The 26,891-nt window shown below is 50.2% G+C and overlaps 1 protein-coding gene across 2 annotated transcripts in view; it reads right to left on the bottom strand.

Moving 5' to 3' along the window:
• The window catches only part of GRIN2A (glutamate ionotropic receptor NMDA type subunit 2A), a 417,372-nt gene that overhangs the window by 78,781 nt on the left and 311,700 nt on the right, over nucleotides 1-26,891 (bottom strand). For both annotated transcript variants that reach the window (XM_075528219.1, XM_075528220.1), the window contains exons 4-8: nucleotides 21,251-21,456; nucleotides 15,211-15,379; nucleotides 14,946-15,099; nucleotides 9,625-9,750; nucleotides 3,346-3,575 (exon numbers count right to left, since the gene is read on the bottom strand). In XM_075528219.1, coding sequence (XP_075384334.1) covers nucleotides 3,346-3,575; nucleotides 9,625-9,750; nucleotides 14,946-15,099; nucleotides 15,211-15,379; nucleotides 21,251-21,456 — 885 coding nt within the window. The remainder of the gene's footprint in view (nucleotides 1-3,345; nucleotides 3,576-9,624; nucleotides 9,751-14,945; nucleotides 15,100-15,210; nucleotides 15,380-21,250; nucleotides 21,457-26,891) is intronic.

Here is a 26,891-nt window from a genome sequence, read left to right as displayed (position 1 = left end):
GGGTTTCCAAGGCTGTTGATTTTATGGGAACAGACCACCTCATCTTTCTCCTGTGGAAAGGCTGGCGGGTTTGAACAGCTGACCTTGTGGTTAGCAGTCTGGCACTTAATGCACAGTGCCAAACAGGTGCCTCCGAAAAGCTGCACCAAACCCCAAACTCATGCCATCGAGTTGACGCCCACCCAGAGTGACCCTATGGGACAGGGTAGAACTGCCCCTGTCACTCTCAGAGACTGCCACTCTTGATAGGAGCAGAAAGCCTCCTATTTATGTTTTGGAGCCACTGGTGGTTTCGAACTGTTTACCTTAAGGTTAGGAGCCCAGTGCATAGCCACTCTGCCACCAAAGCTGCACAATTCTTAAAATCATGTCTGTCCTCAGTGGTTGAAAGGAGGGAACCTGTTGACAACAAAAGCCTCTATTTCTAGACGTGTCTCTGGGAAGCATCCTGGTTCTCCTGAAGTGAGCATCACCTGTGTGGCCTTCAGCACAGGGAAGAGATTTCTAGAAGCTTCTCTGCCCAGCCTCAGACCACCTCGACCTAATCTGCCTGCCAGGGATGGATTTCTCCATCAGGGCAACTCCAGATGTTGGGAAAGAAAATCCACTGACACCCCAGCTTTATTTAATAACTCCTGGGGGAGGACCTACTCACGAATTCACCTGTTTAAAATGTGCACCTGCCTCACCTGAGCAGGCCCTGGGCCGTTCCCGAGATGCCTCTTCAAAACAAGCACTAACACCGCACACGGCTTAAAGGTACTGAAAACTTACTTGTCACAGAGCTTGTGCGTAAGCCATAAACACATATACAAACAAACCCAGCCCGTCTGTGGACAGTATTAAATGAAATCGATCCAGTATAGATTTGCACATCACAGGCTTTCTTGATGTGCCCACTATTAATGCTCTAGAAGCGTCTGGCTTACTTAGGCCAAGACTCTCGCTGTTCATTTCATTTCATGTCATCAAGCGTTTAATTAAAGGACTGGGCCACTTGCCTCGGGGGCGCCACGCATGGACGCCCACAGGCGTCACTGGGGGATATGGGCTGTTTTGCTAGGTGTTTTGAGTTGGAGGTCAGTCAAATTATTAGTGATTCGAATTAATTTTCCCGTAAGTGGTCACGGTGTCCAGACCCATAAACTACGGAGCGACGATCCTTTCCCCACCATTGCCTTGGAAAAGAGTAACCAATGGCAAACTTTGGCTGTCACGTTCTTGCCTGAGCAACCCGGGCCAGGCAAGTAGAAAGCCTCCCCCTTCCTCTGCTCTGTGGCTGTCTCTCTAGGAGTAGAAAGCCTCCTTCCCCTGCTCTGTGACTGTTTCTCTAGGAGTAGAAAGCCTCCTTCCTCTGCTCTGTGGCTGTCTCTCTAGGAGTAGAAAGCCTCCTTCCCCTGCTCTGTGACTGTCTCTCTAGGAGTGGAAAGCCAATCCTTCCTCTGCTCTGCGGCTGTCTCTCTAGGAGTAGAAAGCCTCCCCCTTCCTCTGCTCTGCGGCTGTCTCTCTAGGAGTAGAAAGCCTCCCCCTTCCTCTGCTCTGCAGCTGTCTCTCTAGGAATAGAAAGCCTCCTTCCCCTGCTCTGTGACTGTTTCTCTAGGAGTGGAAAGCCAATCCTTCCTCTGCTCTGCGGCTGTCTCTCTAGGAGTAGAAAGCCTCCCCCTTCCTCTGCTCTGCGGCTGTCTCTCTAGGAGTAGAAAGCCTCCTTCCCCTGCTCTGTGACTGTCTATCTAGGAGTGGAAAGCCAATCCTTCCTCTGCTCTGCGGCTGTCTCTCTAGGAGTAGAAAGCCTCCCCCTTCCTCTGCTCTGCGGCTAGGGGATGTTACAGAAAGAGCAGAGGGGATGCTAGTTTCCAACTGCTGTCCTTATGGTCAGCAGCCCAATGTGTAACCATTACATCACCAGTGTACATACGCACAAGTAAGCCTGTGCTTACCTTGCTGACTGAGTACTCCCCACCCCTGCCAGCAAGAGCCAGGGGTGGACCCTGAGATCCCTGGACAGCTGTGACATCAGAGCAGTGACAAAGGAGGAGGAGCAGAATCAGTAGCCAGAGCATGAGCCAGAGCAGCCTACTGGGCAAGTAAGGCTGAGTGCTTTGGGCAAGTGCCTGGCTCGTGGTGTAGCATACCCCTGGGCACTTAACTGGGTGAGCTGGGTTCACTGATGCACTGAGCTAGACTGAGTGCCCTCAGCTTGAGGCCTAAGTGATACTTATTAGCAGCCTTGAAATAACTTGGTAACCTGTCCTAACTGTATCCTGAGCATTTCTCACTTAGATTGTAACCTTCTAACTTCTATAATCAACCCCATCGTTGTGAGCATTGTCAGTGAGTTCTGGATGGCCATTTGCAATGAGTTACAGGGTCTTGCTAAACATGTCGACAGGGCTTGTCTGAAGAACCCAAGCATTGAGGATGTAAGAGACCGCCACAGAGAGAGGCTGGGGAGTGCACATCACCCGCCCTCCTCCAGGTCTCTCTGTGTGTGTGTGTGTGTGTGTGTGTGTGTGTGTGGTTTTAACTTTTTATTGCCATTTCGGTTAAGGTTTACAGAGTAGATCCGTTTTCCATGGTTGGTCAGGAACTAGTAGACCCCCTGAGACTCTGGCCCTTAGCCGCCCTGTGGGTCTGCAACTGAACCCAGCTCCATGGCTCCATTTTCAGCCCAACAATCGAGGGTCCATAGGAGGGGTATCAAAAGTATGCAGTCCTCAGCTTGGGCAGCCAGTTGAGATCGAAAGGGCCGTGTTGACCGAGGACACTGTGCATCAGGTCAGGCAAGGGAGGGATGGATACGGAAGCCACAGGCTCCTCCTTCTCTCTGGCCACTGGGCCTTCCAAACACCACCTGCTCCTTGACAGGATGAACCAGTCTACACAGTACTGTGCCCTTGAATGAATGGGAGAGCCTCCATAAACATCCGTGGGGAGGGGAAACAAACACGAAAAAAACACCTCGTGGAAAGTCTGCAACCAAATGAGGCCCAGAAACTTCTGAGCTGAGGAGCCCAAAAGCCTTAAGGTTCCATTCTGCAGTTTTGTAGAAATAAAACAATTCAAGTCAAAGAGAAAGAAAACAACCATGCAGGTGTGTTACGGTTGCCAGGCCTAGGTCATGCCTGACGCCTACGCGTGTGCTCCGGTTCCCCGCAGACATGTGTGTAACGGTCCCTGGCAGGCTTGGGTCCACTGTGTTGGCTACAGTATCTATCAATTCACCTCCTTGGGGGTCTCCCTCATTTGGGGGTGGGGGCTCCACCTTACCAGATAGCCTGAGAGGACCCCTAGCAGGGGAGTAGTCCAGCCCAGGGCCCAGCCCAAGTGGAAAACAAGGAGACGTACCTTTTTGTCACTGAGGCCTGTCACTTGGTCCACAAATTCCTCCTGAATCATGAAGGCGGCCAGGTTGGCAGTGTAACTGGCCAGGAAGATGACGGCGAAGAAGGCCCAGACGGACACCATGATCTTGCTGGTGGTCCCTTTCGGGTTCTGGACAGGCACGGAGTTGTTGAACACCAGACCCCAGAGCAGCCAGATGGCTTTCCCGATGGTGAAAGAAGGCCCGTGGGGTGCTGCAAGACAGGGGCAGGCTCAGTGCTTTCTGGGCACATGCACACCTGAGCACTCTGGCCAGTGGGCACGCATCATGCTGAAGGCTGCCAGCCACGGGGCTTTCCCACCGCTGCGTGCCCCCTCCCCTGCCAGCCCCGCCGCTGCCCCCACCACCAGAACTCCAGTGCCGGCAGCCTTCTCTTTCCTTCCAACATCGGCCTTCTCTGCCCACACTTCCCCCCAGCGGGCTGTTCTTCCCGTATTCTGCTTCTTACAAAACGAAACACAGTCTAGCTCACAGCCACCGAGTCCATAGCGACTCACAGCAGCCCCGCCGGACAGAGTGGAACTGCTCCTGGGAGCCGCGAGACTGTCACTCTGCACAGGGACAGACAGTCTTCTCGAGCAGCCACACAGAGCTGCTGGTGGATTCGAACTGCTGCCTTTGTGCTTAGCACCCCACACTGTGCCGTGAACCGTGCTTACGGCTCCTTCGGGACTTCAGATTTGATTTTCACTGGCGGTCACAGATCTCTGAAATGCACATAATGCGAAGCCTTACGAAAGTGTGGGTGAGGAGGGGAGAGGGCCTCTTCATGATGCAAAGGATGTGTGTGGTACAGCGTTAAAAGGCCCCCGAGATTCCGCCGGGATGATGCTTGCCATCTCAAGGCAATTGTCCCTCACAATTGCTCCTGTTCAGAGGCAGCTGTACCATGTATACAATATAGGAATTAAGCCCAACTCAAGAACCCTCTCTAAATGGAGGCATTCAGGAGTGGAACAATAGAGCTTAATTCTTCCACCACTTCACAGACAGGAGACGCCTGGATTGGGGTCCCGGAGAAACGGAGAAGGAACACCAAGGCCACAGCAGCTCGTCTCCCACAGAAGATCCTTGTCACAGCTAGTGGCCCTCTCCATATTCAGCGATCTAAGACTTAGCCACAGGGACAAGAATGGCTGCAGGCATGTCTTCCAAGGGGAGCCTATGGGCTCTCAAAGACACGAGCTCCCCAGCATGCACACCTTCTGTTTGCCACAGAAAAGAGTAAAAAAAAAAAAAGAAAGAAAGAAATCCTTCACTTCCTGGGAGACAAGCTCCCTTTTAACAGAAGGTTAATTTTTATGTCACGGAAGTAGATGAAGATAGGGAAAAATGATCCATGCTGACGTGGGCCTGGCCATGAGAGCTGAGTGGCTCCCTAATGGGAGTGAATTCGGATTGTTGGAAGTTCTAAAGGGCTGGGCAGGGAGCCGGGTCAGCAAGCATCCCACACAGCCAGCAAGACACCCGATAGCCTTCTGCAGCGGTGAGAGAGGAAGCCAATCACTCTATTATTCTCCCTCCAGAATCTCCTCCTCTCCTCGTCCAGTTTCAGGATGCGCCAGGCTGACTCCTGAGAGCTGGGCCCTCTCAGGGGACAATCGTTTAGGGTCGATCGAGTGAACGCCACCAACGCCTCCATTTTATGAAGGGTTCAATGTTGATCAATAGCGCAGCTATTTGGGGATCAGACTTAGGCCCTTGCCAGGGATCAAGTCAGGATCTCTGGGGAACTCCTGTGTCATGGATGCTGTCTGTGGCTGGCCATACAGTTTCCCCCCATAAAGCCCAGTGGAATGTTTCGGTCTCAGAGCCATCAGGGACAAAGATGGCAGGGCCTGGTTTGGGAGGTTTGCCTCCTGACAAGAACAGAAACCTGCACGGGACAGCAGGGCTGGGAATCTGTGTGCACTTGGCATGAGTGAGTGTTCTCAAGCATGTTCCCGCTAACAGAGAAATTTCAGACAGTCTGCAGGTCACGAACTAGATCCACTCCCCACTAGACTGTTAAGAATTGGTACTTCAGTTGGACTCAGTGCATATGGTTCTTCTTCATGAACGTGAAGCTTTTGCAATGATTTCCCAGTGCACACACAGCCCGTGGAGGTGGCTATGGTGATGACAGTGTTGTGAGAAGGGATTGCTTCAATTGTTTCAAAAAGTCTCCAAGCCCAAGTCATTGTCATCAGTGACTTGTAGGGCAGGGTAGAACTGCCCCTGTGGGTTTACCAGACTGTAACTCTTTACAGCAGCGGTTCTCAACCTGTGGGTCTCAACCCCTTTGTGGTTCAAATAACCCTTTCACTGGGGTCGCCCTATTCTTAACAGTAGCAAAATTACAATTATGAAGTAGCAACGAAAATAATTTTATGGTGTGGGGGGGTCACCACCACATGAGGAACTATCTGAAAGGGTCATGGCGAGAGGAAGGTGGAGAAGCACTGCTTGACAGGATGAGAAAGCCTCCTCTTTTTCCTGCAGAGCTGCTGGTGGCTTCAAACTACTGACCTTGTGGTCATAAAACCACTAAACCACCAGGGCTCCTTCAACTGTTTCAAAGTGAGGGCAAGTGTGTTGCTGTTGGGTGCCATCGAGTCAGTTCTAACCCATGTTGTCACTATGAGGTGCCATGGAGTCGGGTCTGACTCACAGTGACCCTGTGCACAGCAGAACAAAGTACTGCCTGGCCCCGTATCATCCACACAATTGTTCCTAAGTTTGAGCCCACTGTTGAAGCCACTGTGTCAGTCCATCTCATTGAGGGCCTTCCTCTTTTCCACTGTCCCTCTACATTACCAAGCATGATGTCCTTCTCCAGGGACGGGCCTCTTCTGACAACATGCCCAAAGAATACGAGACAAAGTCTCACCATCCTTGTCTCTAAGAAACACTCTGGCGATACTTCTTCCAACAGATCCATTTGTCCTTTCAGTAGTCCATGATACTCTCAATATTCTTCTCCAGCATCAAAATTCAAATGCATTGATTCTTTTGTCATCATTATTCAATGTCCAACTTTCACATTCTGACTCACAGAGACCCTATGTATACAGAACAAAACACTGACCCAGCAAATTTACCCAACGTTCAATGGCAAGTGGAAGCTGTCCCTAAATTGGAAGTTTGTAATTACCCCAAGGTTAACGATATTGCCGTTAACCTCCCTTTTTATCCTCCAAATGCATCCATTAATCTCAAATGGAATATGTCCCTAATCGCCTCCACAACAACTGCTTCTTTTGTCCTGACACCAGAACTCAATGGAGCTAGCTACTGACACTGAACATGGAGCTCAAGGGTCCTGAAGAAGAAAGTTGATCAAAAGGGGGAAATTGTGAGACAGAGTTTCAAAAGCTCATGAAAACCAGGCATTCTGGAGCTATTGAGACTGGGTGACTTTGAAAACTATTGCCTTAAGGAAATCTTTAAACCTTGAACCAAAATGATGCCCCGAGGTCATCTTTGAATAAAACAGTTCAGCCTAATTAGGAAACAAATGTTCACATGAAGCCCTGTGCACCTTGAAAAGAATAATCTGTATGTGAGCAACTGACCATGGCAACTTGAAAGGATAGATGAGAAGCTCTGGGGAACGTGTTACTAATTACTGTTGAGAAAGGTGACCTCACTGGTAGAATATAACCAACATCATTGAATTCTCCATGTGGAAATGGCTGAAGTATGTATACCTTGCTGGGCATAATTCCATGGAAAGAAAGAAAGAGAGGAAGGGAGCAAAGAGGAATAGAGGGAAGAAAGAAGAGTCAGATGGATGGATCCATCCATCCATTCATCCAGCCATCTCCATTTCCATTGCTCCTAAGTCAAACAAAGTGAACCCCTTCTCTTGGCAATGTGACCATGTGACTGACTGGTCTTCCTGCGTCCACTGTTGCAAATGTTCACAATACCTTCATGAAGCGATTCCCCTGCCTTTCCACATTGGACACGTTTCGCGATCCCTCTTCCCTCCATAGCTTTCATTTATTTTTTACTGCAGAATCGAGATTGAGCCCCACTGGTGGAGTGGTTAAGTGTTGGGCTGCAGTCCACATGACTGATAGTCCCCAAACACCGGCAGCTCTAAGGAGAAAGCCTGGCGGTCTCCTCCTGTACACAGTTGCAGTCTCAGAAACCCACAGGGGCTCACTGTGAGTCGGCGTTGGCTCATCTACATATACCATATACATATATTATCCCCACGTTTTTCATATGGACCGTATAGTGGCACCAGGTTTAGCATGTTATGTAACTATCACCCTAATTTGACCCCAAGTTTCCCCATCCCCCTTAGCTCATTGTCCCCTAAGCTTTCCCACCCCAGTCCCCACTAATGGATCCTGGTCTCTGCATGTGCCTCATCTGGTACCCCCGTAAGTAGGGCCGCCCAATAGTGGCCTCAGCATACTGTGCACAGTGCTCACTCACACTGCGGCCCGTGCCAGGGGTTTGCTTCTCTTTATGGCTGAGTGATAACCTGCTTTATGGCTGCAGCACATTGTGCTGATCCATGCATCTCTCGGTGGACCTTAAAGCTTTTGAAGCAAATCTGAAATGCTTACTAGGGTCACTGTCCACCCCCTTCGGTAGGATTTTGTTTCTTAGATACACCAACAACCTGGTGCCTTTACCTTTCCTGTCCCACTGAGTGGAATGCTTTTCTCTCCGAAAGAGGCACGTGACTGAATCTTTCTCTGCCCCAGCTCCAGTGCCATCTCTTCAGAAAGCCCTCCCCCCGGCTTGACCCTCTGTTTAAAACAGCTCAGGGATCTGTGCTTACTCACTAATGGTTTCAGGCGACATTTCTCCACAATCAAAGCAGAAGTTCCCCAAAGGTCAGGAATCGCTATACAACTTGCCAGAGTCTCTCCCAGCCTGGAACAGGGCCTGGCCCCTGGAGGGCACTCCCTGAACATCAAGCAAAGCAGTGGATTTCCAATGCACACAAACCCTGATTCTGCCAAAGTGAGGACCAACTTCACAGCAGTATGAGCGCCATAAAAGATGGCTCAGAGCCCACTCTGTGGGCTTGTGAACTACCTTAGCCTTTTTGTAAGTGAGCTACCTTTTTGGTGGTGAGCTACCTTGCCCTTTTGGGGAAGGCTGACAAGCCCTGGTTTCTACACAGGTTTAGCTGTGGAATTTGTGCTGTGTAGGGGTCTCTGGGGCTGGCTTACACAGCCACCGCCATTCTTCAATGGTGGGGAAGTGGGGGTAGTGCCCAACAACTCAGGTCCTAACAGATTCATCTGACCTGTTGGCTGCTGCCACCATGGACTCTTTCAAGTGAGGAGAATGAGGAAGATGGTAGTGCCCTTAGGTGACCATGTCACCAAGATCTCCAGTCCTTGGCCACACAGATCACCTGTCGAGGCAGACATCGGCCCTAGCTCTGATTTCCTAGTGTTGTGTACAGAATAGACTCCACTCCCAGTGCTGCAAGGAGTTCATCAGCACTGGTGTGTGAGAGAGCCTCCCAACGAGTGATAGCCAATCAATGCCTCCAGGTCAATGCCCCTTCCTACTGATTTCCACTTTATCAAGTCCAGTGCCGTGAAGTCAGGCACTGCACAGGACCAAAAATAACTCTTTGTGGGTGGTAAATTTACATACCATTTTCTAGTTGTATTTATCCAGTGAATGCAAAGGTGATTAAATAGTTTGAAGCAAGAAACAAACTCATGGCCCTTGAGTTAGTTCTGACCCATAATGGACATATAGGATAGGATAGAACTGCCCTTGTGGGTTCCCAAGACTGTAACTCTTTATGAGATTAGAAATCCTTGTTTTTGCTCCTGAGAAGCATCTGGTGGTTTCGAACTGGTGACCTTGTGGTTAGCAGTGCAACCCGTAACCGCAACATCCCAGGGCTCCTGTGAATAGGTTAGAGGATGCTCTTAAATTGATATCTATGTACCACCTGAACTTGAGACTCACTATAATTTTAACAGCTCTTTTAAAATTAAATGTTTCCCACTCCCCACAAAGCCAGCTTTCCAGACAAATTAAAATATCGATGGCTTTCCCTTAACCACAGGCTCCACATTGCAGCAACAATAACATGCTTTCTTTTGTGCCATCCTTGTCCTACTTGTAAGGCATGTAGTGCCAGTGAGCCCACACTGTTCATTTACTGATAGACCAAGGCGACACAGGACAATGCATTCTGAAGTGGAGATCTTCACTGAAGGGGGGCTGGCCAGCACACACACACTGCACTGGGCTCGTGAAAGCGTCCTCACCTTTCCCTTTGGCTAAGTTCCTGTTGTACCCCACGGGGCTGAAGTACTCAAAGACGAAGACCGCGATGGCCGAGACGATGAGCAGCATGACAAACATCATCACCCAGACGGAGGCACTGAAAGGCTCTGTGGGAGGGAAGGAAACAAGGTCAGCAAGCGCTTCAGCTCACCTGGCACCTGTGGGACCCGCAGGCATCCACTGACCGGTTCTCAGAGAAGTTTTCCCTGTGTGAATTGAATCATCCAACAAAAGCGAGTCATTTGTGAAGTTTCACAGAATATGAAGGAAAGAGAGAAGAGAGTGGACAAGTTTACAAAGGGATACTATACCTAGAACAGAAATATATGTGATCCAGGGAGAATATTAGAAAGCATATAACAAGGTCAACGAGGTCCTATATAATCAGAGGCATCCTGGGGGGCAAAGTCGAAGAGGAACAAAATTAGACCCTGAATCTTAAAGGCTTGTCTTAACACAAGCCGCTGTTTAAGTGTGGTGTCAGCTAAGTCCACACAAAAGAAGTTCCCCAGTGATCCAAGGATTGTAAGTAATAAAGTCCAAGATCAGAGGAGGGAATGGTATTGTGACTTAAATTCTGAGCCCTCGGTTAGTTTGACAGTGAAATACAAAAATCCTTTTTCAGAGTATCCACTTGGATTCCCTTGGACCACTGACCGGACTGTAAATAGTCTTGCCCGTAGATAGAATGCATTGCTGCAGATATAATAAGGTTTAAACAACATTTTGACATTTTAAATTTGTTCTAGTTTCCATTATCTTCTACTTTCACTTGGATTAAAAATGATCACTTTCCAAGGGTGAAATATGGGCAGGCCAGCGATACCTCTGGAACAGTAGAAATTTCTTATTTTTAAATTGCTTGTTTCTGATAAAACTGGTAGGACTCATAAAGAACTAGGCCAATAACAGTCAACTTCTCATTAAAGTCTGTGAGTACATAATACAATGAGAGGTCACCACAAATTTCATTTTAATGAACTTAATATATAACAAGGAACTAGAATCTCTGAAACTATAATTGCAGGGAGCCCCAGAGTCGTGATGAGCTTCTGTCTGAAACGACATCGTACATTGGTTCTGATGTAAAGTCAAGTACCTCATTGTTTTTCTTCTACTTTTTATTCTTATTGCCTTTTCTTATCAGCATCATTATAAAATAGATGGTCATTAGCTCTTAGTCATAACTTGAGTACTTTGTGCATTGGGGGTTATCTCTGTACCTGCAGATTGATAAATGGGAGGAACAGTTTGTGGGGTGGAGTCCGGGCTGTGCCAAGCTTATTCAAAAGCAACAAGTGATGACACAATTTACTTGTATTAAATTACACAGGATGAGTGCCAAGGAGTTAATGAGTCTATGGCTGACATTTATCTTTGTTAAATTTAGTCGAGTAATAAATAATACTATGCCCCTCAAATCATAGTAATTTGGTAATGAGGTGTATCCACCAGAGGAAAACTAGTGATTAATTAGAAGGTTAAAAATGACTGAATCCTCAGGAATAGAAGCATTATTCTCCAAGCTGGACGGACTACCAGCCAGGACTACCAAGAGAGCCTTCGTTGTGTAGTGGCCTACACTTTGGGCTGCTAACCACAAAGGCAGCAGCTTCAAACCATCAACCCCTCCACAGGAGAAAGAGGCGGCTTTCTACTCCTGTAAAGAGTTACAAAAAACCCCAACTCACTGCTATCCAGTAAATACGTGCTCACTGCAACCCCATGTGGGTTTCCAAGACTGTAACTGTTAAAGGGAGCAGAAAGCCCAGTCTTTCAGCCGAGGAGCTGCTGGTGGTTCTGAACTGTCAACCATGAAGATTGCGGCCACAATGTATATACTCTCTGGAATCCTGTAAAGAGTTAGTCTTGGGAACCCACAGAGGCAGTTCTACCCTGTCGTATAGGGTTGCTAGGAGCCAGAATTGACTGGGTGGCAATGAGTTTTGGTTGGGTTGGGTGGTAAGATTAAAGGCAGGACCAGGGCGCTGTCCAGTGTCCTGAACAAGGCATCCATTAAGAGGCTGGGAAATTCCTTCCACTGTAGGTTGTAATGATTATATCACAAAGGCATATCAAGGGAACCCTAACTGTATTCTTCTCCTCCCAAGTCAGCATGTTTAACCCGGCAGGGAGCTTGAGGGTGTAAGGGGCTTCTTATGTATCCCAGCTCATCGGTAGGAAGCAGTGGGGAGGGATAAGCACTTGACCCTAAATGTTTCTCGCTTGTAGCTATCAGCATCTGTCCTTGTAAGTAAGTTCTGGTCACGGCATGACATAAATGTCTGCAGTTGCAGTATTCTGGTTTCAGTATTCAGTGGACTTTTGTCCAGACAAACACGCACCCACCAGCAGCGAGATAAACATCAAAACAATGGCAGATCACAGTCCACGGCATCTATGGAATGATCCAGAAATATATCTAAATAGCTGTGGACTGCATCTCCCGATAGCTCCAAACATACCACATCTGTCCAGGAAGAAACTTCAATCTAAGAGAATCCCGGTCAGCGTTTCTTTGGATTAAAAAATAAATAAATAAAATACAACCTACTTGGAAAGTCTTTAGAAAGAACTGAATGGAAAAATTGCCAGAGACGGCATTTCTGTCCTTGAAGAGTCACTGGTTACAGATTTTGCACAAAGGCTGAGAGGTTTTACCTGCGAGTGTTTCCGGTGGGAGTTAATGGGGTTTGCGGAGGAGAGGGGATCGGAAATAATGAAGTGTGGGGCCATCAGACTGCCTCTGTTTGGGCGCTTCCAGATGACTGAGCCGGCGAATGGAAAAATGTAGCTTAGCATGGCTCATTATGGCTTGCAAAATCTGCAGATATTGCCTTGTGCAGACAGTGGGGGCCCCAGCCCACCGAGCTGGCCTGTAATTTAGTGACTAAGGAAATAAAATAACCATGAGGCCTGCTGGGTGCAGACAGCCTCCAGGACACTGTCCCTCGGCCCCACTTTGGCTTCCTTCCTTGAAGGACACAGCACAGAGACAGCCTGGATGACTGGCACGCCATCTCCATTTGGGCAGTGATGCTTTCGGACCGGTGTTAAAAGGAACCGTTTTTGTAATTGGATTTGTAATTGGCTAAGTTAGTAAAAACAAATCCAGTTGAAACACAGACGGCTACAGCAGGGGAGGGCTGGGGTTGTGGTGGCTAAATTTAGCAGAAAGACTTGACTTTCTGTGGAAAGGTACCAGTGGTACAGGCAGGTGAAAAATCTGGAGAAACTGGGTGGAGACTGGATTCAATACCAGCGACCTAATTTTAAGGAGACAAGTCAACTGGTATATATATTCATTCTCTCTCTCTCTCTCTCTCTCTCTCTCTCTCTCTCTCTCCATGAACTGGGGAAACGTCCTCTCAACCTCACTAAGGAGATGTGTGGACAACCTGGAAGAGCAAACAGATGGCTATTCTTCCCATAAGCCCAGTTGCCCTAACCCTGGCCTATTCTCCAGAGAGGAGGCTCTCTATTTCAGGGACGTCCTGTGTCACTGAGGCACGTTGCCAGGCCTGTCTTCCATGGACCTGCAGGGTGGGTTTGAACCATCAACTTGTGGAGTGCAAACCATTCGCCCCGGCCAGGGCCCTTCAGAAACATTGCGAGGCATGAGTGTCCGCTCAACAGCCAGCCAGAGTCTCAACCTGTTGTCACCATCAGTCTGCTGTGTTTCTTTTCTGTCACGCAGCAAGACCCTCGTATCAAGCTATGGGCCCCTTTCTCTCCCTCAGCCAGTGGGACAAAGGGGCCAAGATGAACAAAAGTGTGTATTTGTCAAGGTCTGTGCTGCCCCGACAAAAGTTGCAAAAAAAAAAGGAAAGCAGCGAGTGAAAAATCAAATCCAGTGAGTGGCAAGGATTTCAAGGGCTTAGCTGGATTATAAAAAATGAAAATAGGAAATCCATATGTCGGTGTGAGTAAAGCAAGTATCCCAAATCCTGTTAGTCAACATGTCCCTCAAGAAAACGGGGCATCAAAAGTTAGCCTGCTTGCAAAGACGACATAAATGAACACAGTGGACACAGGGCTGGGCCTTAGGGATCCTGTCCACAAACTGACTCTAGTCTGGCATGATCTCCAATACCTGGGGGTGGTGGGGGGGAATCTCCAAAGTCGGGTTGACCTTCTCTGAAATACTTTGCTGCAGTGGCTAGGAGCTGAGCGCTGAACCCTGGTACCCCTGGGGACCCATGCATCTTCAAACGGCCCTCCCAAGAGCCACTTCTAGCAGCAAACCTTGGAACACACCCTGCGTTTTAAAGAAAAGAGCAAATCATGCTTGGTGAGGTCCTGTGCCGTTTCAGCTAGTCTAGCTACTGAGTGCAATATACTGTCACAGTGCTGTGGAAATCCAGACCATCGGAAACCTAGACTGACCTTACTGTCAAAGGCTTGTTAGGCAAAAGCATCAGGTTATGAAATGGTTCAAAGAAGAATCTCCTCTTGATACCAAGCTTACGGGATAAACACCTGAGCACATTTAAAATAAGATTCGATTCATTGTAAGGTGGTGCATATGTGCTGTTCCAATCACTTCTCTTTTGCTTACCAGAATCAAACAAACAAACAAACAAACAAACTCACTGCCAACGAGTCCATTCTGACTCACCGTGCCCCAAAAGGACAGGGTAGAACTGGCCCTGTGGGTTTCCAAGACTCTAACTCTTTATGAGGGTAGAGGAAGTAGAAAGCCTCATCCTTTTCCCTCAGGGCAGCTGGTGCTTTTGAACTGCTGACCTTGTGGATCGCACCAAATTCGGAACTATTACACCGACAGAGGCCCTCAGAGCTTAGCATAAATCCTTGGGTAGGCTGTTATTTTCTCCCTTTCTCCCAGGAAACAAAGCCTGTCATTCTAGGCTGAAGGAGACCCTGGGGTGTGCTGATATAAAAGAAAGGCAGGAGCCTGAGCCAGTAGTCATGAGCTGTGGACAAACAGGCTTAGGATCACGTGCTGCAGGCTTTAAGCCGTAGAGCTGCGGGTCCGCATTCTATGCCCTAAAGGCCAGGATGTGAATGTGGACGGTCCCTCATGGTGCAAAGATGAAGCACTCAGCTACCGACCAAATGGCTGGTGATTCAAACCCACCCAGGGAGAAAAGACCTGGTGATTAATTAGCTCCCGTGATTACAGCTGCACTCGGTTCCAAGGCGGGCCGGGGCATTGAAATGCGGCATGCCCTGGCACATGCTGGTGGGTTCAGCCCAATAAGGCCTGCCTGCTGCCACTGTTTGTGTGAAAGACTCAGAATCTCAGACTGTACATAGGAAGGCGAGGGAAACATGTGCCTACCTAGGAAAGCCGAAGGGGAGACGGTGCCGTTGCTTCTGGAAACCATGACACTGATTCCCGTCTCCACGAAGGGCACTGAGAAGTCCACCACTTCTGACCGCTCCTCGTTGATGGTGAGCGAGCCCACTGCCATGACCGCCCGCTGGTAGACCACCTGGACGCAAGGTGAGAAAAAGCACAGCCTTACTGCTTAACCCCCTGCCCTCCCCAGGGGGACTCAGACCCCAGGTCTGGACTAGAGCCCCGTGCTGAAAGGGCAACTCACCTCACCGATCATCCCATTCCACACATTGTTGACTTTCTTGCCGTGCTTCCCGTTGGTCACGAGGTAGAGGTCGTAGGTGAACTTCACCGTCCGGGAGAGCTTCTTGAGGATATCGATGCAGAAGCCCTTGCAGCATTTTTTAACATTCATCCCCTCGTTGGTGGAATTGCTGCGGGCAAAACCCCAGGACCACGCAACGTTAGCTCGGGGAGATGTGTGCACAGTCTTTAGCTGTATTAAGTCACTGGTTTGCAGATGGGACATGGGGTGGTGGTGGTAAAAATATGAATGAATGAGTGAATGAATGAATAAGGAAGGAAGGAGGGAGAGAAGGAAGGAAGGAAGGGGAAGGGAAGGGAAGGCAGGCGTGTTTCCAAAGACCCACTGTGGGTTCATGCAAGCCCACGTAGAAAGTGTTCTTACTTGGCCCCAGGAATCATGACCATAGTGAATGTTTCTTGAGTACCTATTGTTTGCTGGGGATTCTGAGAAGGGCTTTAAGCTCCATCCTTAGAAGCTGTCAGTATTTGTATAGTTATATATATATTCTTATATTATCATGGGGCTGCTAATACTGACTTATCACTTGCCTTCACCCACACAAAACCCCCTCTTTATCGACTGTCTATGATGGCTGTAAATTCCAGCCTGACCGGATCCACGCTGACCAGCCTGACCAGTCCACGCTGACTGGTAGGGGTGGGGATAAGGCAGTACAGTCTTTATAACATAGTTATAAGCCACCTATCATGGAGGGGCAAGCACAGACTGAGGTGGCCTCCCACACTCCCCAAGCAGAGGGTGGCAAGCTCAGAGCCAGTGTCCAAGTTCTACGGCGGTCCTGGGTGGGCAAGCGGTGGTCGCGGCATGTGAGGAGGGCTGCAGTGATAAGGACAGGGGTGTTGCTTCCCCCTGGTCCATTGATCCCTCCTTTCCTCTTCCCTGTCACTTCTGCCCCCAACACAGTCTCCTCCCTCACCAGGTCACGGCCATACAGACCATTTGCTGGCCTCCTGAACACGAGTATTTTGGATGCAAATGGACACCGATGCATTTTCACCTGACAAACGGCCGCTGAGGGCCTACCTGAGGAGCCCTGGTGGTATAGCATTACCCACAGGGCTTTGATCCTCAAGGTCAGCCATTTGAAATTACTAGCTTCTCCTCCAGAGAAAGACAGGGCTTTCTACTCCTATAATAAGTTACAGTCTCGGAAACTCACAGGGGCAGTTCTACCCTGTCCTGCAGGGTGGCTATGAGTCTTAATCAGCTCCATGGTAGTGACTTTGGTGTTTGGATTTTGAGGGCCTGCATTGTGTGAGCCATGGAAAGGGGCCCTGGGGACAGAGCGATGAGGAGAGATGGGGGAGATGTGACCATTCAGATGATCACAGAGTGGCTGGTGGGGTTGGGCCACTGACCTTTTTGGCTAGCAGTCAGGCACTTATGGCTAGGGCTCCCTTACCACACAGACATCTGAAGATGACCGCATGTACCCTTCCTTAGCTTGCCTCCCATCTCTCCAAAGAGAGGGAGACTCATAAAAGCAAAGAGGAGAAGAAGGACCCCCAAAGTCACGCAGATCACGGGATCCAGGACTTCCTCAAGGTGCCAGTGCATGAGAGTGTGTCCACAAGTCACACAGCTGAATCGCGTTCAAATCCCGGATCTGCACTGATAGCAGGGGTCTCAGACAGGCCTTGCTCACTCACTGAGCTTTGAGTGTTAGCTGAGGAGGTTGACATTCCCCTGGTGGGCAGTCAGAAAGGTGAAGCAGAGCCAGGTGAGTCACCTGTCATGTAAGCGCTTACAAATACTTGTCCTCTCATCCCACCGCAGTGTGACAGCTCCGGTATGAATTGACAGCCTGGCACTTTCTCCCTGCGTCTCAGCCCAGCCAATATTTCCTGAGCTTCCTCTTCATGTTTCAACACCAAACCCCCTGCTGAGAAGTCTGCTTTCTCAGCTCAATTGCCATTTCTGGTGGCTTCCTGGCTACGCGTGGGGCTGCAAAACTGCAAGGTCAGCAGTTCAAAACCAGCAGCAGCTCCCAGGGAAAAGGACGGGGCTTTCAGAGTTACAATCCTGGACACCAACAGGGGCAGTTCTCCTCTGTGCTGTAGCGTCACCGTGAGTCAGAACTGACTCCACGGCAGTGGGCTTGGGTTTGGGTGGGTGTAATCAGAAGACTGGAGGTGCCCTCTCAATGTTCCTCCATTAACTAGCACCGGAGACCCAGTATTTTCCTGGGAGAACATCACGGAAAACCCCACAAAAGCGATCAGGTTGCCCCGCAGACATCAAGCTGCCCAGAGATGTTGCTCTCAGGACAGACAGATACTGCATACTAATCCTGGAGTCCGGAGAGCCTAAGAATCCCATGGCTCCCGGGGAGTCACAGGCTCAGGCCATGGAGTCACCATCTCATGCTCCCAAATATTAAAAAGGGGGGAGGGGCTGCAGGCTCCATCTTCCCAGTCTGAGCCCGTCAGCTGTTGATCTTTGAGGAGGCAGGGCTGTTGTTATAGAAACGTGGGCTCACTGTCTTCTGACAGACGCGCCTCTAGACTGATGATCTCTCTGTCTTCTGTGGAAGACTTCTGCTTTTCAAGACCTGGGAGCTCCTCATAGTGGTTGTAAAATCTACGAGGCCCTCCTTGGTCCGCCCTTAGCAGCAGAAGCAGGCGTCCTGGTGGCGCGGTGGTGGAGCGCTCGGTGGGAGGTATTTCAGCACATGAGCGCCCCGCGGAAAAGAAGACCTAGTGAGGGTCTGTGTCTGGCAAGATCACCAACCTAGGAGACCCTCTGCGCCAGTTTGGCTCCGCCCTCCAGGGCTGGGAGGAGTGGAAACCCCTGCATGGCACCCCACAACAATATCGACGTGCAAAGGGCAGTACCAGTTGGGCGGATGAACGAAAGGTCGGAGGTCTAAGCCAACCCAGAGGGGTTTGAAATAGAAGTCTGGCAATCTGCTCCCCGCCCTCAATCAGCCATTGAAAGCCGTATGGAGCACAGGTCGATTCCAGCACCTGTGGGTCTGCCCTGAGTTGGGGGCGGCATGGCGACAGGAAAGGAGGTGCCGTATTGAGGCTGCACCTCAAACACAGAAACAGGTCTGCAGACGGCGCTGGGCTTTGGTCTATGATGCCCAGGCCACAATGAGCAGGGACCGACTAGACGGCACCGACCACAAGGCCAGCCAAGGGTCTACTCTCTGATGGGTGTTGGTCACTCAGCGTCGTCTGTTTTTTGAGGCTCTGCTCTAAGAGCACCCCCGCCCCCCAAGCCAGGGCCTCCTGTGATCATTTACCCAGACGGTTCCCTCCAAACCTTCTCCCTTCAATTGAGCATCGTGTGTGACTTCCTGTTTTCTCACCTGCTGCTGGAAGGCTCATCCCCAAGTTCTCCTTCAGCCTGGCCCTTCTCATTCTCTGTATCACTTTCAATTGAGCCGGGGTGGCAAAAGGAGCCCCCTACACCTGAGGCCACTCTCTGCCACACCTCCTCATTCACTCATTTCCTTCACAGGTTGACGCGGCTTGGGCTGCCGGGTCTCTTCACTGAAGAGTTATTCTTTGAACTCTGTGTGCCTTACTGCAAGGTCCTCGTCTGGCCTGTTCCACGGCCCGGCCCATGACCAGCACCCAACACACAGACTCTACTCGGTGCTTGCTTACATTCATCAGAGCTGACCTGTTCATAACTTCAATGTCTAAGAGGTGCATGTTAATGACCTCGTCAATTAAAAAAAATTGCCAAATCAGAAGGCACCTTCACAATGCATTTCACAAACATCCCCCCAAAGATAAACAAAACAATTCTGGTAGCTTTTCCCGTCTCTGGTTCCACATGTACACAAAATAGATAAATAAACATATTGAATGGAAAACTGAGACAGGCAATTCCCAACACTTTTTTTCAAGTTTTAATCAAAGACTCGGGCTGGAGTTTGAAATGTAGGGGTAAGAACATCTCATCTCAACAAACCACAACAACAACCCAACAAATGCACAGCGGCACTATGGGGCACAGTAGACTTGCCCCTGTGAGTTTCTGAGACTGTAACTTCACACAGGAGCACAAAACCCCGTCATTTCTCCTGCAGAGAGAGCTGGTGCTTGTGAACTGCTGACCTTGTAGATCACAGTCCAACATGTAACCACTGCATGACTAGGGCTATAGCACCTGTGCTGGGCCTTGTGCCGGTGCTTTGTACTCCCCGGACAGGAGTACAAGTCTGAAGGGACAAGCCCCGGCCCCAGTGTTTAGGCAGCTCATACTCTAGGGGAAACACTGGCAAACTGCAAACCCTGAGAATGGTGAGAAGGGCAGAGACAGCGAGAGAGAGAGAGAGAGAGAGAGAGTCTAGTAGAAGGAGGTGAACTCATCCACCTCGAGGACTCAATGGCTAAGACTTGAAGGACACCTGCCTTATCCAGGGGAAAGACAATGATCAGAAAAGCCCCCCTTCTGTTATAAGAAGGTAGATTTCCATCCAACAGGAGGCTTTGCTTTTTGTGAACGTCCCACCTGTCCCCTCTAACTCACAGCGACCCTGTAGGACAGAGCAGAACAGTGCAGAAGCAGACTGCGAGTGGCCAGTGGGTTTGAACTTCTTAGCCTTTGGGTCAGCAGCTGCATGCGTACCCGCTGCGCCATCAGTGCCCCTGAATGCCCCTCAGGGACTATCTCTGTGTGGGTCTGCAATAGGAAAGACCCTGAACTGGGCCTGGAGCTTTATGCTTTCCCAGAGGAACCCGGGGGAAGAGTAGTTATGCCTTGAGCTGCTAACCACAAGGTCAGTAGTTCAAAACCAACAACTGCTCTGAAGGAGAAAGAGAGGGCTTTCTACTCCTCTAAAGAGTTACAGTCTCAGACACTCACAGGGGTCTTCTGCCCTGCCCTACAGGGTCACTGTGAGTCAGCATCGACTAGATGGCAGTGAGTCTGGTTGCTTTCTGTCTCTTTTTAAAGGACCTGGGGCTTAACTAAGCCTTGACTTGGAGACTCAGAGAAGGGAAGAGCTCCGATCCATGCGTACGGTGGTCAATAAACAAGGAAGCTAGCAGGTCATTGAAAACACAAAGCCTGGCTGTTGGCCAGTCATTTCCAACTCAGGCGAAGGCCCGGTGGGTGACACAGATAGGAGGCCACTCCATGGGCTTTCAAGGGCCGAGTCTTTGGAAATATACTGCCAGGAGCCTCTGAAGGAACTTAAACCACCAACCCTTTGGTTAGTACTGAGCACTCAACCATCTGTGCCATGTGGGCAGGGTCAGTCAGCAGACAAGTTCCACTCAGTCACTCAACTCAAAAAACTCACGGGCATCCCGTCAATGCCAATTCACAGCGGCCCTATAGGGCAGGGCAGGCCTGTCCCGATGGGTTTCTGAGTGGGAACTCTTTACAGGAGCCTCATCTCTCTCTCTTGTGGAGTGTCTGGTGGCTTTGAACTGTTAACCTTGGGGTTAGTAGCCCAACTTGTAACCACCAGGTCACCAGGGCCTTCATCACAGCAGTGAGTAATTAAAGGGAACAGATGCCAGGAACCCTGGACGGGGTATGCCCTGCACTACTAACTGCAAGGTCAGCAGTTCGAACCCACCACCCACTCCACAGGAGAAAGATGAGGCGTTTTTGCCCCTGTAAAGATCTGCAGCCTCAGAAACTCAAAGGGGCAGTGCTACCCTGCCCTGTAAGGTTGCTCATTATGAGTTGGAATTGATTCAATGGCAGTACAGTTTGATTATTTGTGGTCTTAGGTGTGAGCAGATCCTTAAATGGAGGGGCACTTTTTAAATTTTGAAAAGTTTAGACCAAAAGAAGGAAGGAAGGGGGAGGTGGCAGGCTTGGGGCAAGGGCAGGCAAACAATACACGCGCAGATAAGAAATAATTACTGAAGAAAGTGCCTTGGGAGTCAGACCAGGGTTTGAATCTCCAACCTCCTAGCTAGTCACTGAATGCTTAACCTCAGGGGCCTAGGGCAGGGTAGACCCCAGTGTCCACACACTATGTGGCTCACCAGGCGGGCACACTCACTTGATTCTGACGAACTTGCGGCAGGGCACCGTGTTCCTCACGCACGTCTCCGTCAACGGGTCGATGTCTTCCACGATGACGAAGGGCGCCTCCTCCAGGGTGACGATGCTCAGGTGGTTGTCGTCCGGCTCACAGTCGGAGAAGGACTTGTATCGTGGCCACACGGCGTGCCTCAGGCTCAGCGTCTGATTCTCCCACTTGCCCACCTGCAACAGAGACGCAGACCCCTGTGGGCAGGCTGGCAGCACCCATGGGGGCAAGCCCCAGGGGGCCACAGTGCAGCAAGTTATGGGACATCTGCTGGGTTCTAAGAGAACTAGAAGGGCAGAGGAGTGGCCAGGCCTCTCCCTAGATTAGTCAAAGATGTGCTTCTGATGTGAGGGTCCAAATGCTGTCCTTTGAAAGCTCCCTAGAACATCCTAGTGCCCAGCCTGAGGTCCCTCTGTTGTCCTGGAAACAACACAGCTTTTGGAATCTGCATTGTTTGAAAGCACAACTCTGCCATTTACAGGTGGGGCAAGCTCTTAGCCAGAAGGAGGCTCTGACTTCTCGTGCGCCACACAGACAGGGTCCGGTCTGCTTCAGGAGGAGGCTGTGGTCACCCAGTAAGGCAGGTCGTCTCTCTCTCACCACCATCAAGCCCATTCTGATTCCTCGTGATGCTATAAGACAGAGTAGAACCGGCCCTGTGGGTTTCTGAGACAAACTCAGCGTGAGCAGAACATCGCCTCTTGCTCCCTCAGAGCGGCTGGTGGTTTTGAACTGCTGACCAACGCAGCCCAATGTGTACCCACTACAAGATCAGGACTCCTACTGGCAGACTGTAGGGACCCCATCATTTCTTTAGGAGCTCTGGTGGCGTGGAGGCTGGACACTCAGCCACAATCCTACAGGTCGGTGGTTGGCACCGGTCGAGCCGCTCGGTGAGACAAAAGACATGGATTTGCTTTCCAAAGGATGAAGGGCCCTCCCCACGGGACAGTTCTGTCCCGTCATCTCAGGCCGAGGGAATCAGAATTGACCGGCCCACAAGCAGGGTTTCTTTCCAGTATAGTGCACACAGAAACGGGGAGGGGGAGTTGGAAAGATGGTGAGGAAAAGGGGAGGCGAGCAGGACACAGAAAGCTGAGGATGAAGACTGAGAGCATGGAGCTGAGTGAATGAGTGAAGTCATCCGAGGGCTGGGGGAGAGGGGGTCGGGGGTCGGGGCAGGGCAGGTGAGGGGACTTAGACAGGACCGCTGGATCTCAGAGACGTTCCCTGGAAGCTGCGAGTGAAGGTAAGCTCTGGTGGATCCTGCAGAGCGGAGACTGTCACTGCTTAGCGAACATCAAGAGCTGTCAAAACACAATCGATTGCATTTCCTCCGAGCAGCGGCCGGCGCCTTAGCGGGAATCAAATTGAAGGCTGTATGTTTTGAACTTTAATTTCATTTGGCAGCTTATTGGGCACTGCTCACACGCGCTCTGGGAGAGGGAGAGCTGCCCCCAGCACCGGCTTGCTCCTTCCTCCCCTGCTCGCAGACGCCATGGCAGTGACCTTCCCCCCTTCCCGCCCCCACGGGTCAGCCTCTGATGTGTTACCCTGAGCAGCAGGAAAGGCAGTGTCTACAGAGCTCTGTGCAGGGTTGGGATTTGTATGTTGCTAGGACCCACTCCCCTCCCCTCCTGTAACACACATATCATCACAGCCGAAGCATAGGCTCCTAAGGAGAAGTCAGACTCGCTGGACATGGGGAGGGGCGAGGTAGTGGTGAAGGCACTCAGTTCTCTAGGGTGACCTCATCCTCCAGGCTGGAAAATCCCCCATGGGGCCAGAATTGCCCAGTGTTGCACATGGCATCCTTTACCAGGTAGGAAGGGTAACTGAGCCATTTGGTTAAGCCAACCATGTCCTGCCTCAAACTGAGATCCGTCAGGCAGGCTGGGAAGAATGTGAAGCCCATCAGTCTTCATTTCTGCAACATGTTTATGGGACTCCTGCGTCCCTGGAACTAGCTGTCTGATGAGAGCCATGCACCAAACCAGTAATAACAAGTCGTGACACGGAAGACAGGCATGCTTCTCCTTTGGGGGGGCGGGGGCGGGTGTTGTGTCCACCTCCTTCCTTCTGTTTCACTTGGAAAACTCAAACACAATTTTCAAGATCGCTCGAGAATGCAAAAAGCAGGAGAGTGGGTGTTTCATCTCTCTTTTTTTAATGGAGAGATGATCATTATTTTCCTGTTTGATTGTGGCAAGCATAACCAAACATACGCCAACTCCACGAGTTTGATTGTGTGGTTCAGTGGCTCTGATTCTATTTTGCAAGCTCTATAACCATTCTCATCCTATGCCCCCCCCCCCCAAAATCCATCATGGTTAATTTTTAGGCTCATTCTAATATCAATCTTATCATTATTTTCATCAAAAGACCCAAATCATGACACGTAGGCATGACATCAGCAGGAGCCCTGGTGGCTCAGTGGTAAAGCGCTGGGCTGCTAACCCAAAGGCCTTCCGTTCAAATATGTTAGCTGTTCCGCAGAAGAAAGACGAGGCAGTCCGCTCCTGCTAGGATTCACAGTCTCAGAAACATGGCGGGGCAGGTCTCTCAGTCCAGGCAGTGAATTTGGGTTTGGGGTTTGGGTCGTCATGCCTCCAATTCCTAGACCTCATTTCTTCTTCCTACTCCCCCTTCGTTCAAAAGGCTAGCATCTCTGAGAGAAATCAACTTCATAGACAGCCTCTGTCTCTCTGTGTCCACACCTCATGTGGAAGAAGCCATCTCCCTCAGAATATTCATTCTCTGGCCCCTGTGTCATCAGCCAGCAAAGAGGTCAAGGTTGGGCTTTAGTTCATGTTCATTTTAGTTTTTGTTGTTGACAAGAGTTTGGCTGTTGAAGTCAACAAGAGCTAGCTATACATGCCAGCTGCTCGTAACCTGCGGCCGAGTAGACCATGCGCAGAGAGCAGTGAGCACAGACTTCAGGAATCAGTATCGACCAGACAGCTGCCACTCTTCTGTCGTTAGCACTGAAGACACAGATCAAATGCCACCGTGTCTCTGGCATGAGCCCTGCTTCCTCTCACGAGATAAAGCTTCGCATGGTAGGCGATGCCAGTATTGTAAAAAGGCCACCGTGTGTACTTCTATGTAGTGAAGGAACATGTCAATGTCACCACTGGTTGAATCCCCACACATCCCTCTGGTAAGATTATTACCCTCACTCTGTTCCAGGGAGCCCAAGTGCAGAGAGCTGATGGCACAGCCCTGGACACACCCAGGGTTACGCTATGGGGCTATCTGACCCAAAGTGCTCACCACTAGGTAGTTGGTGCTGCTATTATTTAATCTGTGGAAATGGTTATACAGTGGGCTGTGAGCCACAGGGTCGGCAGTTCAAAGCCACCAACAGCACACAGGATAAAGACTGGGCTTTCTACTCCCATAAACAGTTACAGTCTCAGAAACCCACAGGGAGTTGCTAAGACTCAGCACTAACTCGGTGGCAGTGAGTGAGTGTGACCATGTTAACTGGCTCTCCGGTGGTGCAATAGTTAAGCCCTAGGCTGTCTACTCCATGCCTCCCATGGAGGAGGTTCAAACCCCCAGCCTCTCTGTGGAAGACCTGGGGATTGGCTTCCATGAAGACTATAACTTAGAAAACCCTCTGGGGGCAGCTCTCTTCTGTCACGTGGGCTAGCTATGAATAGACCCCACGATGCCCCAGAATGGACCCCACGATGCCTAGCAACACCAATGACGTCACCATAGGGGGCATTGGTAAAACGTTTGCTTCCATCCCAAAGATCTTGATTCAATTATGGGCAGTCACAGTTTCTTTTTGTACCAACATGGCAACTGTACGGATAGATGGAATTTCACCAGTCAATCAGGTCGCAGCTTGGTGACTTCATTTGGAGGTCCCACCGAGATTGATGGCTCTCTAGAGGTGGACCCCCCTCCCTCTCTACCTTCACCTTCCTGTTGACAAGTCCTGCTGAGACCTGCGTGAGCCCTGTGATGAGGCCACCGCCATTGGATCCACACAACTCTGCACCCACCAGCCGATGATCTTCCTGCATCACCGCAGGTGGCTGTGTGAGTCTGTTATGGACTAGTATCAGACTTGTGGACTCGATCTGGACTGGGCTGTGGGCTTGATAGAGATGTAATTACTTCTTGAGCTAAAGTTCTGTCTTACACATGTAAGAGTGTCACTGGATTTGTTTCTCTGGTCAACCCGGCCTCACACATTGGCCATTGCACCTCATCTTAAGTCTCCACTGATAGATGAGGCTCATGTGTTGCTAAAAATTGAAGTGAAGCTTCTAGCGAAACAAGTTCAGACTAGAAAAAAGGCCTGGAGATCCACTTCTGAACCAGCCAATGAAAAACCTCTGTATTACAGTGGCCCCGCCCAGAACCGCCCAGAGGATGGAGCAGAACCAGGGAACATTTGGTCTCCTTGCGCCCACAGTTGCCACAAGTCAGAGACCAACATCTGGTAAAAACCTCAGGATTGACTCAAGCCCCTCTCTCCCTTCCTTCCTTCCTTCCTTCCTTCCTTCCTTCCTTCCTTCCTTCCTTCCTTCCTTCCAGACAGGATTCCTCACCTCCTAAGTTACCACGAAGCAAGCAGAGGCCATTTAAGTAGCAGAATCCCTAGTGAGTGCTGGCATTGGCCATATCACACACACCATGCCACGCGAATCGGGCGAAGGCAGGTGAAGAGCCGGCAAAGCTTTGTAAGCTCTCCCAGTACAGTCACTTTCCAAATCTTCTCCAAGTTCCCTCTCCCCTTCCCAACATGCCCAAGCGTGCAGCCACAGGTCATCCGGGGAGGGTGGGCTGCTGGTCTAGTCATTGCCCTAGATCCCAAGAGCCCTTACCTCCTCCTCTGAGAGGCCCCTAGGTAATGAGCAGGTCCCTGAGTACCTCATTTCAGATGCCCCCAAATCCCAAGGCCAAAGACAGGGGAGAACAGGCATTCTCCACATTCTCCTTGCAGTTCCCTCTTTACAGTGACTGTGAATGAGCTCAGGTTTGTAGACATGTTTAGTTGATAAACAAACATGTTCAGGATTCATTCCACAAATATTTATTGAGTGGAGATAAGCCGGCCATCGAGAATAGTACAAGCAACCACGTTCTGACTCATGGGCTTTCGATCCTACAGGAGGCCTGGTGGCACATCAGTGAAGTACTTGGCTGCTCACCAAAAGGCTGGTGGCTCAAACTGTTCTGGGGGAGAAAGGGCTGCTTCTGTACAGATAAGAGACTAGGAGGCCTGTGGGGCAGTTGGACTATGTCACATGGGCTCTCTGCGAGGTGAACCTTTACTTCATGGCACCTAACCAGTTGTTGCCAGGAGAGACCCGTCCCGGGAGAAGGACATCAGGCTTGGTAAAGTCGAGGGGCAGCACACAAGAGAAAGGCCCTCAAAGAAATGGATGGATGCAGTGGCTACCACATGGACTCAAAAGCCCACGAACCATGGTGAGGGTCGGGCCACATTTTGTTCTGTGGCACACAGGGTCACCACGACTCACAACCTGCACCTAACAACAATAACAACAGCTAGGACATCAGACCAGAGTCAGATCATCGCCCCTGATGCCTCCGACATACCACCCGCCCACTGCCATCAAGTCGACTC

This window comes from Tenrec ecaudatus, chromosome 12 (genome assembly GCF_050624435.1).
Source record: "Tenrec ecaudatus isolate mTenEca1 chromosome 12, mTenEca1.hap1, whole genome shotgun sequence".
Taxonomy (NCBI): Eukaryota; Metazoa; Chordata; class Mammalia; order Afrosoricida; family Tenrecidae; genus Tenrec; species Tenrec ecaudatus.
This window is presented reverse-complemented; position numbering and strand designations above follow the sequence as displayed.